This window comes from Falco rusticolus, chromosome 5 (assembly GCF_015220075.1).
Source record: "Falco rusticolus isolate bFalRus1 chromosome 5, bFalRus1.pri, whole genome shotgun sequence".
Classification (NCBI taxonomy): Eukaryota; Metazoa; Chordata; class Aves; order Falconiformes; family Falconidae; genus Falco; species Falco rusticolus.
The window spans coordinates 68,145,837-68,161,218 of NC_051191.1; the positions used below are offsets into that span (position 1 = coordinate 68,145,837).

General features: G+C 44.7%; 1 protein-coding gene across 5 annotated transcripts in view; it reads left to right on the forward strand.

The window, feature by feature from the left end:
• ERC1 (ELKS/RAB6-interacting/CAST family member 1) overlaps window positions 1-6,947 on the forward strand; it is a 302,189-nt gene extending 295,242 nt beyond the window's left edge. For all 5 annotated transcript variants that reach the window (XM_037388429.1, XM_037388432.1, XM_037388435.1 and 2 more), the window contains one exon: window positions 235-6,947. In XM_037388429.1, coding sequence (XP_037244326.1) covers window positions 235-372 — 138 coding nt within the window. In that variant the 3' untranslated portion in view covers window positions 373-6,947. The remainder of the gene's footprint in view (window positions 1-234) is intronic.
• The last annotated feature ends 8,435 nt before the right edge of the window (window positions 6,948-15,382 follow it).

Below are 15,382 nucleotides of genomic sequence, written 5' to 3' on the forward strand. Positions count from 1 at the left end.
TGGTCATGTAGAATGAAGAAGTGAAATAAAGAGAGAGGAGAGCATTCAGTTTCTGGTGAGGGAATCACCAAGGGAAGGTGCTGATCGTGGAACTGCCCAGCATGTTTCACCTCTGCAAACTCCCTTTCAAAAAGTGGTGGTTTATCTTAGCGCAGAGCCTGCTGGGCAGACTTTGTTACACAGTGAACACGTTTAATAGCAAAGAATGACCATGTCTCTGTGTGTTTCTTGCAGCTTCGTGATGAGTTAGAAAAGGGCGAGAAGGAAAGTGCAGAGCTGCAGGAGTTTGCCAATGCCATCTTACAGCAGATAGCAGATCACTGCCCGGACATCCTGGAGCAAGTCGTCAATGCACTTGAGGAGTCATCATGACCTCGGCCACTAGCCCCACCGGAGCAGCCCACCAGTGGCCAAGCCCAGTCAGTCCAAGGAGCCATGAGAGGGGAGAGGAATGTGAAAGACAAAAAATGGAATAGAAATTTCTGGTGCACCTTTTACAAAGAAAACAAAAGAAAAAAAAAAAAAAACTCTAAAAACTAGATGCTCTCTAGGTTCTTCCAGACTATGATTAATCAGTCATGTTTTCATTCAATTTCTCACTGCCTTTTACTTTAGAATCCAATTCCCTATTGACTTTGTTGGTGGTGACATTTGGATACAGCTAAGCAGAGCTCTTCCAAGTCTACTGAGCAAAGAAGAGGGGATCCACTGAACACAAGCAGCATTAGTTCTCCACGAGGTTGCAGTAGGGTAGCCCTTGCCTTTCATTCATTTATTGCTTTTTTCTCTCTCCCCACCCCACCTCCCAAAGCTGAAATCCTGAATTTCATAGTGCTAAAAGCAAACTTGAGTGTGCTCTGGTTATGACTTATGCCTGGCCAGCATCAGCTAGCTAGCTCAGGTCTTGCTATCTGTCTCAGTGTTTCTTACGTTCTTAAATAACAGAGAGAGGGGAAAGTTTCCCTATTTCTTCCTGTTTGTCGCTTCATCTAGCAGCTGGGAAACAAGGTAGGCATACTGGTACTTTCTGTTTACTTTGATTTTTATTGTTCACTGATCTGACTCTGAAGTGCTGAGTGGAGCATTTTTTCAGGTAACTGTTTTCATCTGTTGGTTTCTTGGACTTTTTAGCTGAGGTTTCTCATCATAGTTCTGTTTCTCATTTTTATAGAGAGCTCTCTCCCTTCGAGCAGGTGTGGTCAACAGGTCAGCTCCCAGCTTTAACTTGTATAGCTTGTCCATTGCCAACTTTTCAAGCCATAGCTTCGTGAACACTAGCTGCCACCAGAGTAGTCTTAGCCATTTTGTAAATGAAAAAATTGCATCATTTAGCTTGAAAGTGTGATTTTAAAGCTGTTAGGTAAATCGGTAATATAGTTCTTACTATAATGATAATTTAATTTATTTTGGTTTAGCTTAGGTTGACGAAGAATGAATTTGAGTTGAGAGCAATAACCCATTCTTATAAAGAGAGCATCTCTGCTGGAGTTGGCACCCAGCTGAGTTGATAGGTATAAAATCACAGCTTTAGTTAAACCAGTGCAATTCTTACATGTATATGAGAGGCCTTAGTCTCATTCCCATCCATCTTTGACACTCGTTAAAGCCCCTGCTGATAGGTAGTATGACCTGAAATAGCAGGTCAGTTTGTCATTGTGGTAGAAAGTCAGAATCCTATTTTATGAGTAGGACTTGGGTGTTCGTTCTTGGACTATGCATTAATGGGGAGACACGTTTTTTCCTGGCTACCATTGGTTATGTGTGTCTGGGGGCATCTGCAGGACAGAACCCTTTAACACGTCCCCATGTGCTCCTTAAAGGAGTTGTTCCCCTTCAGCTTTCTCATATTACTTAAGAGATGAGGGGAGGGTGAAAGGAGACCAAATATCAACACAGCAGTGGAAGAAAACTTAGTTTTCTAGTCACTAGCTAATTATGAATTCTCTCAGTAAACCTCCCATTCAGAGCCTGCAGTGACTTACTACATTTTGAGCTCAGTCCCTAAACTGTTATGCTAAGGAAAATGTTCCAAGCACTTTCAGGAAAACTGCATTTCTTACACCTTTCAAATCTGTAGCACAGCTCCCCTGTAGGTCTTTCATGCCTTATTTTTATCTTTAGAAGTGACCAATTGCTTCCAGTAGAAGGGAAATCAGCAAAAGTTTAAGGGAAATGTACCATCTTTTTTTCAAACAAGCACTGAAAATGGGGTAAAACTGAAACCTTAAATACCTGTAGACTGTTGAAAATGATCTGATTTTTAAAAAAATCACATCCCAATTCATTCTACCGTAATGATTCAGCCGAATGAACTAGACCCATAACCATGGCGATCACTAGGAAGAAGTATGTACGTCTCCAAAGAAGAGGTGACTCACGCCTTTTCCATGTTTTGAACTGCCAGTGCTTTGCAAATCAGGAAATGTAGCTTTAGTTCTTGCTGTGGTAGCAGTCTGTGCCTGAAGCTTTTTTTGTCATGGGTGAGGAGAGTAATGGGAACCCGAATGTGTGCAAGGGGGGAACGCCGGAAGGCGCGTAGACAGTGACTGTACGTACCACTGAGCCGTGCCTCACCCCAGAACCACCCCTTTGGTCCCATTATTTGAGTCAGCACATTTCGATAGGAGCTGTTGTTTTGAAATCTTTCCTCTTGCTTTTTCTTCATCACCCCTAATTACTCACTCAAGGAATTTAATGCCACCTGTAAAAGCATCAGAGCCATCAGCCTAACATCATCACACCACTGCCACCACTCCTGACTATCTCATTAACTTATATGGTCAAATCTCCAGCTGCCCTGGTTCCCTGCTGTAAAACAATCCCTCCTCTGTGAGAAGCTGTGGAATTCCCCTTATCGATGGTTCAAATGACTCCTGCTTGTAAACCTCTCACTGAGATGCTCCTTGATAGCGTTTCTGCTGCAGGCAGGGGGAGGGGATGGGAACGAGGAGTGGCCACTTCAGGCTATCACTTCAGTTCCCTTGGTTTACTGCATTGCCCACACAGGGCAGGAAAGTGCTGGTTCTTCTGTCTTTAACTCAGCCTGTGGCTGCGTTTCTAGAGTGGAAAATGCCCCAGCCAAAGACACGGTGCTGTCATGACAGCATGTGCAGCATCCATGCGTCAGCAGCCAGGTGAATCTCCCTGTTTACACATCTCCCGGCCTCTTCCCTGAGAGGATTTGTGAAGCCTGGCTAGTTTTCATGCTGGCCATTTGGTCTTTTATCTCCCGGCCACACACCTGCTGTTCCTCCCATCTGGGTTGTTGGGCCTTTGCAATTTTTCTCGTTAACAGCTGTTATCTTCTAGGTCTTCTAGGCTTCCCATCTTAAACATCAATCTTAGACCTCAATAAAGTGCTTTCAGGGAGAGAGCAGATCTCATTTAGGAACAGACTTGATCCGACTTGATCTCCATTGAACTGTTGCAGGCAATATCGCTGATCCTGTGTCGACCGAGGTCTTGTCGTGGTGAATAGCTGGAGGAACTATGAGATTTGGGAGGTGCTGCTGGCCACAGCGTAATGCTGAACGCGACCAGCGAAAGCTTTTTCTTTTTGCTTGTATGGAGTGCCGCACCATGGGCCTTAGGGCAACAAAGGCATTTTGCTATCATAACCCATCATGAAATTGTTTATCAGACACATGGCAGAAGGGCTGTATCTGTGCACATACTGCGATGCTCATCCAGTCACCTGACCCACCACTGCTCTTTTAAAACCTTATACCCGAGTGTCAGCGGCCAGGCAGATGCAGTTTCCTAGCACAGTGGTCCTGCAATGCAGCAGCTCTCGGAAATCAGGGGCCCTTCCCAGAGAGCCCGGGGAAACTTGCTTTTTCTTCTCCTGGTGAATGAAGTTCTGTTTGCCATGGGAGCTGTGAAAGTTTTTTCTTTCAAGCTGTCATCTGTAGAGAAACTGAAAGATGTAAGGACTTAAGGAGCTGTCTGTAGAAAATTAAATAGATCATTTTAGCTGGGTTTGGGCTAAAAACCAACTGAAGCCTGAAGCCCATGTACAGTGTAAAAGCTGACACCCCAACCACGCTTGTTCATGATATCCATGAGTTCAAGTATATATTTTCCTCTGAATCCAGCCTCATGTAAAACACTAAAAGGATGTTACAACACTAAAATTGCAGGGCGAGGGCATGAACACTGTTTGTGATTGGAAGAAGAATTGCCTGGCATGCTCCCAAATGAAGCTCTAAGCTTCTAGTGTTCTCTCTCATTTTGACTGCCTCTAACCAGTTTTCCCTCTAGAAAATGCCAAACCCTCTTTGGAGTATCTGATTTTTGCCAAGTCCGGGGGACAGAAGGTGAAGGTCTGACGTGATGCACAAAACTGTGTGTGCCGTTTCTGGTTGCATGGCTGGAATATCCCTTCTCTAGCAAATTTTCTGGTACTTTGGGGCTCTCGGTATTTTGCACAAGGGAGCAGTTATGTCATAAATCTCGTAGACATAACCCTGGTTTTTGAAGCAAAAGGGGAACCTCTTTTCTTTCGCCCTGTAATTCCCACCCATTCTGCTGCTAGTGCTCCATTTGTTGGGAAATTTTGACATCTGATAAAGGTTGACAGGGTTAAGTCCCCACTGCTGTACTAATTGCCAATCGTTTCCACTGGTGGGATCTTTACAAAGGATGTAGAGCAGTCACGCACTGATACCATTTTAAAGCAAAAATTTCACTACGTAAGTAACACATGTATTCCTCAAATGACTGCGATGAAATGTAAAAGGGAAATAGTACAATCAAGGCGTCTGATATTTAAAGGAAGCCTTTACTCAGCTCAACGCCTGCACTGAAAGGGGAGCTGGAGAGGGCGCAGAAGGCTGCGGATAACTAACACTGCCCCAGCGAAGCTGGCGGGGTGGGGAGGGCTGGGCACGGGGCGTCGTGGGGCATCGCGCCTGGCGAGGCCAGCTCTGCCAGCCCCTCTTGTCAGCACAGCGAGGAAAAGGAGTGTTGGGGGGGGGGGTTTAAATGAAATAATGTTTTTAATTGTTTTTTCCACATAAATGGAAGGAACCTTACACAACAGCAGATCCTTCTGAACAAAATGGCTGTGTCTGTTGACTATTTTTAAAAAAAGAAAAAAAAAAAAGAAAAACTCTTTCAAAACTTTTTAGTGTCAAAAGCATAAACACAGAAATCCTGACTTTTTCCAGTGTGTGTGGTGAGTGCTGTAACCCCGTCATCAGTATCTCTCCTGACTTTTTCAGGGGTGTTTTTTTCCTGTTTTGTTTTCTGCTTGTCGATATTGTCTGTGTGGTCCTAAGGCTGGGGCAGTTACCAACGATGTGTGTCTGTCGTCGGATTAAAAAAGATAGTAGTAGAACTGAAAAAGATGTGTTTTAAAAAATATATAAAAATAAATTTCATCAAAAGGAATTCAAGTAAAGGCGCAACAAAGCCATGACTCCTCCTCTCGGGATTGTATGGAAAAGGATTTGTGGGCTTATAAACAGTTGCCTTTCACAGGCTTTTGAGGTCCAAGGCAGTTTGGCCTCTTAGGAAATGTTACAAACCCTGTATAAATTCCTGCTTTCCCAGGTTTTTACTGTACACGTATAATACAGAAATGGGCAGAATGACACAGTATTTTGGAAATCAATCTTCTCTGGTCACAGTTATCAACACCAGGTGTCCCTTAAGACAGGAACCACTGATGTAAATGGGCCAAATGCTTTGGCCAAATTTTCCCTGTCTTCTCAGTCACACTGGTCAATACCAGGGACACATGCAAGTGCAGATCGGCTGGTGCAGGTAGTTGTGTGTAGTTCCATTATTAAAGTTTTATTTCTTTGTGTCCAGTATTGGTCACACAGCTCAGCAGGTTGTGGTACAGGAAAAAACTAGCAGCCACCTTCTGCTGCGGTTGCATCAACAGCTTGCAGTGCTTCAGAGGAACAACATGAGGCTAAACTGGCATGTAACATAAGCAAAAAACCCCACACAAATCGCTTTACCTATGAGACTAGGTAAAGAATTTCATTAAATGAATGTATTATATTAAATTTATCATACGCTGTTTGTCCCTGCTTTGCACTTCTAGTTTGGATCTTGAAAATCAAGCCAATTAGTTTTGCTTTTAACAGATATTTCCACTTAGGTTCTCGGTGTTTTGGTGGGGTTTTTTGTTCAAAACATTGTTTTTCCATTTGGAAACTGGCAACAAACGGTTCTATCAGTCATGTGTACTCGTATTTGTTATAAAATGTGGTTCTCTAAAAGCCAAATTTGAGCCAGATTTTACAGGTAGACATCGCTTCTTTAATCCACCCCATCTTCCCAGCTCTCCGTGGACATGGCCAAGTCTCTGTCCTCCCTGCCTGCCCAGGGGCAGCTGCATTTGGCCCTTACTGACACACTCATTACAGTGTATCTGGGGATGCTTTAGTGGCAGATGCCTTTATCTGTTCAGATGCTGAAAGAGGTTGAATCAAACGGGACCACAAACAGGGGAATAATTTCTGTGCTAGCTCAACATGCTGCTCGAAGCCCACTAAACTAAAACTGCCGTTTCCCTCCAAGTCAGTAAATGAGGAGAGCCACACATGGTTCGCAAATCATTTGTGGGGTTAAAAAAGCCTGTGGGTTGCTCCATCCACTCCACAGAGTCAGATCCCTCATTTGCTTTGGAAGAGACATGTTGCACTTTAGCAGAGGGGCAGACAGGCTTTGGGGATGGGATCTAGTGTACTTGAATTCCTTTTTGAAATAACAGCAGCGGGAGACATTGATGTCTGTGATGCAAGTGCGCACGCTGCCTTCAACTTGTATGTGTTTTATTGCTGGAGTCATGTTACTGACAGAATAATGAAATTGCAAAGAAAATGTGTTATATTCAACTTTGCCTTGATAATATAAACACTTTGTTCATTTTTTTTTCTTCTTTTTTTATTCACAGACTAAGTTCATCAGGAAATTATAAAATTATTTAAAAATTCTGTGCCGTGTCTTCATTTCGATGAATTTTGGTGTGTCTTGCTCGGTGTCCTCTCCTGCGTGCGCAGGGGCAGGGGGCAGGTAGGAGGGCTGAGTGGCTGTGTGGCTGTTCCCTGACACCAGGCTTGAGGTCCCATGTGTTGCCCACCTGCACCATTGGAACAACCCTGCTGGGGGTCCCGGCTGCACCGCCTGCCTGGCAATGCTCATGGGCATCGCTGGGACTGTGTGGTGAAGGTGCAGGGCTGTCAATCACAGAAGTGTCCCAGTTAGCCCAGGACTTCACAGGTCAGGTAAGTGGAGATACAGCAACTGTGTTTGCAGTCTGCTGTTTCCTTCACCTCTCTCCTGCCTGTTTTCCAAGTAAATGTGACTTAAACATTGCTATTGAGTGACTGAATCCCAGATGAGCATCCACTGTTGAGTCAATGTTGGGATCACATCTTACAGAATAATGTCCCTGGAAAACCTCACTGTGCAAAGGTCAGAAAGGCCGTCCTACAGAGTGTATTTCTGGTGAGACCCAGACGTGGGTCCTGTCCCCATGGGAGCAGGGGAGCGTCACTGCTTCCTGACGTAAGATGAGCCATGCCCCCTGCGATGCCGGAGGAAATGGGCTCTACCCGGTGTCCAGTCTCCAGCCACGTTCTGAGGACATGGGAAATTGCCTGAGAAATGTCACCGTAAAAATCTTATTTTTCTGGCGTTTTTAACTGTTCTAAAGAGAATAGCATTGCAACATAGGGTCCCACTGGTAAAACAATGTCCATGTTAAACACACTCCACCAGATTCGCCACAGCTGTCCTGAAGCCCCAGCGGACCAGACCTCCCCAAGTCGAGACACTTTCAAACCAACTTCTCTCTTAAAACCTCTCCATTTCTTCCTCCTTTGGTCTGTCTGTGCAACCAGCTTTTCTCTGGGCTTTCTTGCTGGCCTTGTCCCTTCTGCTTTCTGTAGATATATCAGTTCAAGGGGCTCTTAAGATCCTGACTCGCTGTTTCCATGTGAATGACTTCATGTGTGACACGAACAGGCATCCTGATCTCAGTGCTTGGACGTTCCCCTCCCTCTGCTAATTGGGGTTCGATCACTTGGGCTTCAATCGGGCATCTGGAAAAAGGATACGTGGGGATTAAGGGTCTCGGGAGCTTTGAAAGGAAGAGTCCATTGGCCTTTTGGTTCCCAGTCTGTTTTATGTTTGCTTGAGCGTCTTTGGCTGAGAAGGGGATTCGTGATTCCCGTCAGGCCAGGGTGTGCCTGACTTTTGCAGCACAGTCCAAATCAGCTGAATGAAACCACATGCCACATAACTTTAACCAATTGCTGTACAACAGGGTATATGTTGTTCTGAAAGCAGCACAAATGCCATTTCTGAATGGCTTGTCCTTCCGAAAGAGGAGGACAAGTGAAAGGCAAGAGTCGCAGCCAGCGCCAGCAGGAGAGCACATCTGCAGGGAGAGCAGCACATCTGCAGGCAGAGCTGAACCAAGCTGCTTCAGCCCACACCAGCTCTGGCTGCTTGGTGTGTTGTACTGCTGTATCCCCACAGGCTGACTCACATTTTGGATGGCCCATAACAATAACACAGTTCGCACTACAAAGCAAAGATGCCAAATCCCTTTTGTGCGTTATCAGGTTACATTTTATGCATTGTGCAGTAAAACACAACAAGGCATCTGAACAAAACTGTCCGTGCTGACTGCTGCTACTGTGACACAGAACAGGCAAGAGAGCAGTGGAAACAGCAAATGGTCAGCCCTGGGATCAAACGCACACAAATGTAAAACATTTTCCTTTGTGCACATTGCAAAGATGGGGTCATAAGGGTGTGTGGAGCCCCTGTGTTACTCAGGCTCCCGATTAAACATGGGCCTTCTGCAGTATTATAGCCAGGATGACTTTGTCAAACCTGCACTGGTGAGGGAAACTGGAAACTACATCAGCAATCCACTGGGAAGAGCAACATAATTGCAATCTCCTGTTTCCAACAGGATCTGCTGCATTTGTGCTATACAGATGCCTCCTGCTTATGTGGACTGATGCTATAGGGATGCATCAGCTGTACCACTGCAGGATTACCCAAAACAGTAATTACAAACCAACTGCCTGTGCTAATGAAGTGATCTGCATATGATTATGTGACCTTTAGACTGGGACTTTGAGATATCAAGTAGCCACTCTTCTCACTGGGCTTCAGGATGGTTAGAAATCTTGGGCAAATGGCCAAAGTTCTCTTTTTTACCATCTTTAAAAACCCTTAAACTCAAGAAAGGGCATATGCCCTGGGAAATTAAATGTATTGTATTTCATAGAATTAATTGCAAACAATTTTTTTTTTTTGCTTATCAAGCAAACAGACCCATACACTTTATGTTGGTAAGCTTTATTTCTGAATATACTGATGATCTATTATAAAGCATAAGTGGAATGGCTGGGACCTGCTTGGGTGTAGCTGTGGGCTTACAGCAAGTGGTTCTCTGGGTGTGGGCTTTGAATCCAGCTGGTTTTAAGTACATGATCAGTATCTTTTCCCAATGGTTACCACTGCAAACATTAAAACTGTTCTAGATGAATGACTATGAAGTTAAATACTTAGGCCCAGGTTCTGCAGCCCATTTGAGTGAAAGTGTCACTTCAGCAGGAATTCAGTTCCAGGAATATCTATGGACACAAACCTTGTGACAAGGCAAGTTAAAAAACATTTGGTTTCTTTACGTATTGGGGAAAAAGGATGAGTTGCAGCTGTAGCTCCAAACCCCTCCTAGAAGGATTTTTGTTCAGCTTTAAACCCTTCATTTTCTGTAAGGGCACACCATTTTGGAGAACCACAAGTCTTGGAATGTATATGAACTTTCTTAAACTCTCTTATACAATGCATAGAAACTGATTTTAGCTTTAAACATATGTCATCTTGTAGCCCAATGTATTGATGTATACGTGTGCACATACCTGTATGTGTGTGTGTGCCCATCTGTGTCATAATATACAAATATATACAGCTGCACACTAAAAGCCATGTTTCAAGCTTGCAATACTAAACTTGCAATGCCAAAGTTCTGAAAATTAGAAAATCTACATGACTAGTAGGTCCATGATGCAGTTTTCAGTGATGCATTTATGTAACTGGTTTTTTGCTAAACCCTTCCTTCATTAAGCGTGCAGGATGAATGGATTGCTTCAAATCAGTAATTGCATAAGCCCTAGCATTGCTGCCATCCATGCTTCTTCCAAGACCATCAGTTCTTTGTTGCAAGCCTCTCATTACTTTGATTCTGTAAATTTTCCCACATAGTAGTGACCGCTTAGACGTCAAGGGCTGCTCCTATAAAGAAGGAATTGCTCAGAGCCCTTTCGTATTTTTCAAGAGGCAGAAGCTCATATCTGCTCTAACATGCCTCCAAAATGAACCTAATCCTGACATTTGGGAAGACACAGAATTCAATTCCACAGCCCACAAGTGCCTGGAGCAGGGGATTTGGTCTAGCACAGCATACTACATCATTCACATCCTCAGCTAAATTTGAGTTCATCTCTTCTATCTGTACATGTGTTCCTTTCTTTAGGTTGACAAGAAAGATCATGTTATTCCAGGGATATGTGCATCTAACACCTATTTGGGTACGTGGCTCAGTTTATATTTGCAAGCGTCAAAATGCAATCTAGTTCCCTTTAACCATACACTTGCATTAGCCCAAACCTTCAGTTTGTTTCTGTGCTCGTCCCCCTCTCTTGACTGAGTTATCTGACCCTTCCCTACAAAACACCTGCCAAGGCCACACAAAACATCTGCCAAGGCCACAAAGCACCTGCAGTTCAGCAGTGCCTGTGAGCAGACCTCCACTTCCAACTTCACACCTACAGCACAGACCAGCGTTGCAATGACTGCAGCTCATGCTGCTGCTCCCAGGCACTTCCACATGCGACACATCTTTGAACTTCAGTTGCCCCCACTTATTTCTAATGGGTTAAATAATGGAAGCCTTCATCTAGCAAAGAAGGCTTCTGTTTATTCAGACACACAGCTGGATGTTAACTATGAGCAGGCACCATAGGAAGCAAAGACTGCCTAAGGCTCGTTAGAGAGTCAAAGATGTAGAGGGAGATATGGTTTGACATTAAAGTGGAGGTAGCGATGTGCTTCCTCTGTTCTTCCTTATTGTCTGCAAAACACATTGACTTTCCCAGCCAGGTCATTCCTGGCAGCAGCACAAGTCTCCCACAAAGTCCTGTGTAAGACATTTAAGACTCTACCTCTACCTGACAGAGTGACTGATATATCACCGAAGGGGCATGTGTTTGCAGGCACTTGAAGGCTGCAGTTGCTAAGAACTGCAAGATGCTGTGTCAGATACCTAATGGCTTGAAGGACACATGCAATACATGCCCATGGGATTTAAAGACGGAGTGCAAAATGCAGAAGGAGATAAGTTTGATTTCAGCATCTCATCTTTTCGTCCCCATGTGACTTCAATCAGCAGTTCATGCCATCCTTCTATGAATTAATTTAGCCTTAACAGTTACTATGAGCATTTTGGTGGTAGTAGTCATCAAAGTTTGAGAAAGCAAAGAGTGCAACTACTAAGGATATTTTGAACTATTGCCACTTATGCTGATACCCTCCATTGCTATAAAGTAGCATATTTTGGCTTCAGGTATGTTTTCCCAATCCAAATGGTAACCGTTTAAGGTTGTTTTCAGAGGGAGACGGAGCTCAGCAGCAGCCAAGGCAGGAGCAGCTGGGCAGCTCCATAGGCTCATGGCACCCACTGAAGCCAAAGAGGCTCAGGTGTCTGTAGGGAAGGCACTTTATGATTACTACCATGGGTAAGATCAAACATGCAAGTTACTTCACCTGGTCCAGGCAGCTCATAACCTGAGCTTGATACTAAATGTTAAAACCCCTGGGAGACGCTTTCAACCGAAGCAAAAACCACTACGATTTTTACCAGAGACTAAAACCTGCCCTTATTTCTCCTCATAGGAAACATGGGTTTGTGTTGGGTTACTGTGGGTAGGGGTCAACATAAAGGTCTGGCCAAAGACTGCAGTCAGTGGTGGCCTTTGCCTGTGCTGTGCAGAGCACACCCAGGGCAGGCTGGGCTTCTTAAAGGCTGACGTTCAGTAGAAGGCAGGTGTTAGATCGCTTGGTTCTCCTTCTGCAGTGCCAGAAATGGATGTCTTCATTGCTGCTTTCTCACCTGATCTGATGCAGAGGGGAAAACCCAGCAGTACTGAGTGTATACACTGTATGTGCTGTATAATTTTGACTCTGATGAGGAGTTCATTTGGGGGACTAATCTCTTGTGCATAAATCCAGCAGAAAGACACTTGTGCGAAATATCCTCTTTTCTCTTTTTTTTTTTTGTTTTTAAACGTTTTTTAGCAGAATGCAGCTGAAGTGAACAAAGGTAGTAACAGGTTTGTGCGGAGCTTGGCTCTGTTCCCAAGGTGTCCTCTTTACTGTGCGTGGTACAACTGGTGAATACTGTTGTTTTTACAGACTCTCAGGGCTCCAAAGATGTAAAATGAAGCAGGATAAGTGGGAACTCACGCTGGTATCTTGATTGTCTGCATAAGAGGAGGCCCTACAACAGGAGACTTTATGGAAAACCAAGAATCTCCACTGAGGATGATACAGGACCGTGGCATACTCAGCTGACATATTTGCGTTGGGCTAAGAGCATGCATACTGCCAATCACTAAAGCTCAGCTAACTTGCAGCAATCTGTTAAGCAGTAGTAGATTTTTTTTTTAATCTTTATTTTTTAATTCAAAACAGTTAAATATGAAGGGTTTGCTGGTTGCTTTGGACCGCCTGCAAAGTTATCCAACAGGCGTGGTGAATGCAGGAACTGCTGCCCCAGAGCACATGGTGCTGCTGGTCCTTCAAGAGGAGACGGTAGGAATGAAGTTGCTCAAACTGCTCTGGCTTCTGCACACTCCTTTGTGACCACTTCTAATATAATACCGTATGGTCTCTATTTTTCCTGCCCCAACGACATGAGGAATGTGAAACAGTTTTGAGCACAGATAAAAGACACTCTTTCCCCTTGTGTGTTTAGGCCGCCATTCAAAATCCTCCATCACTGCAATGACGTTGCAAACCACAAATTGTGCTTCTTACCAGTGCCCTCTGAAGGGTCCTCTCCTGTGGGTTTGGCAGCAACACAACACCTGGAATCCAGAACAGATCCCTCACTAGACCCAGGGGAGGAGAGGTACAACATCCTGGAGGAACCCCAAGGAAATGGCAGACCTGGGATTTATCAGCAGAATATAATGCATGTTCACAGCTTCCACCAGAAATCCATGTCCACAGCCATCCCTGGCGTGGCAGGGAAGGATTAATGTTTTCAAACACCCACTCTTTGTCTGTAACCCATGGTTCCTCATGGACCCAAGGAGGGTTTTGGCTGCTCACCCAGCCCATGAGCCCAGTGTGCCAAGGAGAGGCAGCAGCTGCTGGCGTCACACTGAGCTGCAGGAACAAGCACTTTGCCGAACAGTGGATGCTGGAGATGCGGTGCAACTAATGCAGCACCAGCCCTCGCAATCTCCCCCCAGCAGCCCAAGTTAGGCACAATGACTTCAAGGTGACAGTGAAAGGCTGCTCCTCACCCTTAGAGGCTTTAATTTGATCCCTTTCTTAATGAAGTGGTGACTCCTGAAAACAAGAGCGGTAACACAATGATTTATGCTCATCTGTCAGAAGAGCAGATCAAAGCTATCTAGAGAGCTGCAGACAAGTATCACCATGGATGACCTGGCGGCTTCCTTTGTGTGAAGTGACAGACCGGAGCATGACTTCATTTGGAAACCAGTCTTAGATCCATACAGCAAAGTCACTCAGCCTAACGCTGACCCAGAGCTTTCCTCTGTGTTTGCTTACAGCTGAGTAGTGACAGGGGTTAGAGACGATGACGCCAACTTTCCCTGTTTTTGTTTTTCTGGTAAGAGACCTTATTCAGCACAACAGTATCGCTACGTGTGCAATCTCAAGATGATATCTTGGCAAGTCTGGACACGACAAAGACCTTTGGGTTGTGTCGCTGCAGGGTGTGTGGCAGCCTGGCGCTGTGCAGCAAGGGTGTCACGGATCATTTGGGAACCTCTGTAGATGTGTGAGGCATAGCAATCGCTTCATGCCCAGCTTGGAGCCAAACCTGACTGGATCCCTGCCATCCAGGTGTCCTGAAGCACATCTTCACCATAGCGCTGACACCATTAACTACTAACATCTTCTCAACAAGGAAGAGCCAAGGAAATGTAAGAAAAGGTAGAGAGCAAAGCAACCAAGGACAGTGCCAAAGGCCAGCTCCCCTCTTGCCTTCAGCAGAGCTCTGTTGGCATGTACCAGCTGCAGCTCAGGCTTCTAACGGGAGTACGGGTACCTGGAGGTTTAGCTGCTGTGTGCTTGGGAAGGTTCCCATAACTCACTGACAACGAACGATGTTGCGACTCCCAGCGCCTAATTTTATATACTTGTTAAGGATGAAGAGAGACAGATCTGGGCCCTCTGCACCACGCAAGAGCTCGTTCACTTTCCACAGATCTCTGTGCACAACATTATTCACGCTACTACAAAAGGGATTATATGCAAACCGTATCTTGAAGGGTGTTGAACACAGCAGTACAATCTTCCATGATGTTTGGTTCTTCCAAACACAGTCCCTGAAGCCTTGTGATGCAAAGAGGGTCTCCACCTGCATTTACAAAAGAAAGAATTCCATCTCCCATTGCTGGAGGGAAACAACGAATATTGTAGCTTCAGTGAACACTAAAGGCTCAGAAACAAGAATCAAATCCACAAAAAAACCCTCCCTGAGTAAAAAACAAGATCTTATGCATGTGAGCAAATATGTTTTGGGGCACCAATTGAGATGTCTTTAGGTTTTGTGGGATTTTTTTTATTTGGTTGGGTTTTGGGGGGAGTTTTTCTCTGGGTTTTTTTGCAGGTGCGTATAATTACAGTCCCAGGACATGTTGAAGCATTTAGTGATTTGGCTTAACTTCAGATACCACAAGTGGTGTTAGCAGGTAGGTGCTCTGCACATCCTGAAAAATAAGTGTCTCAAGCTGAGAATTCAGAATCATGACTTAAGGATGTCAACCACAGAAAATGCAGAACACATACACAATTAGACTTAAATTATATGGGGGAACTCCATGTCTTTAATTTTACCTTTGCAAGAGTACATGACAGCAATCTGAACTGGAACTCATTGGTTTATGTGTCTTTAGTTTCTTGCATGTGTAAATACATACAAACACACTTTTTTTGTGAACAAGCCCATGAGATGTGCCAAAGGCTGCCAGTGCCATGGGAGCACCAGTAGCCATGTGCATCCCTTTGTCTGGTGGCCAAGCACTGATACCATATTCAACACAACATCCAAGTGCCCGAGAAGAAAATGGTCTATTGCCACATGGTT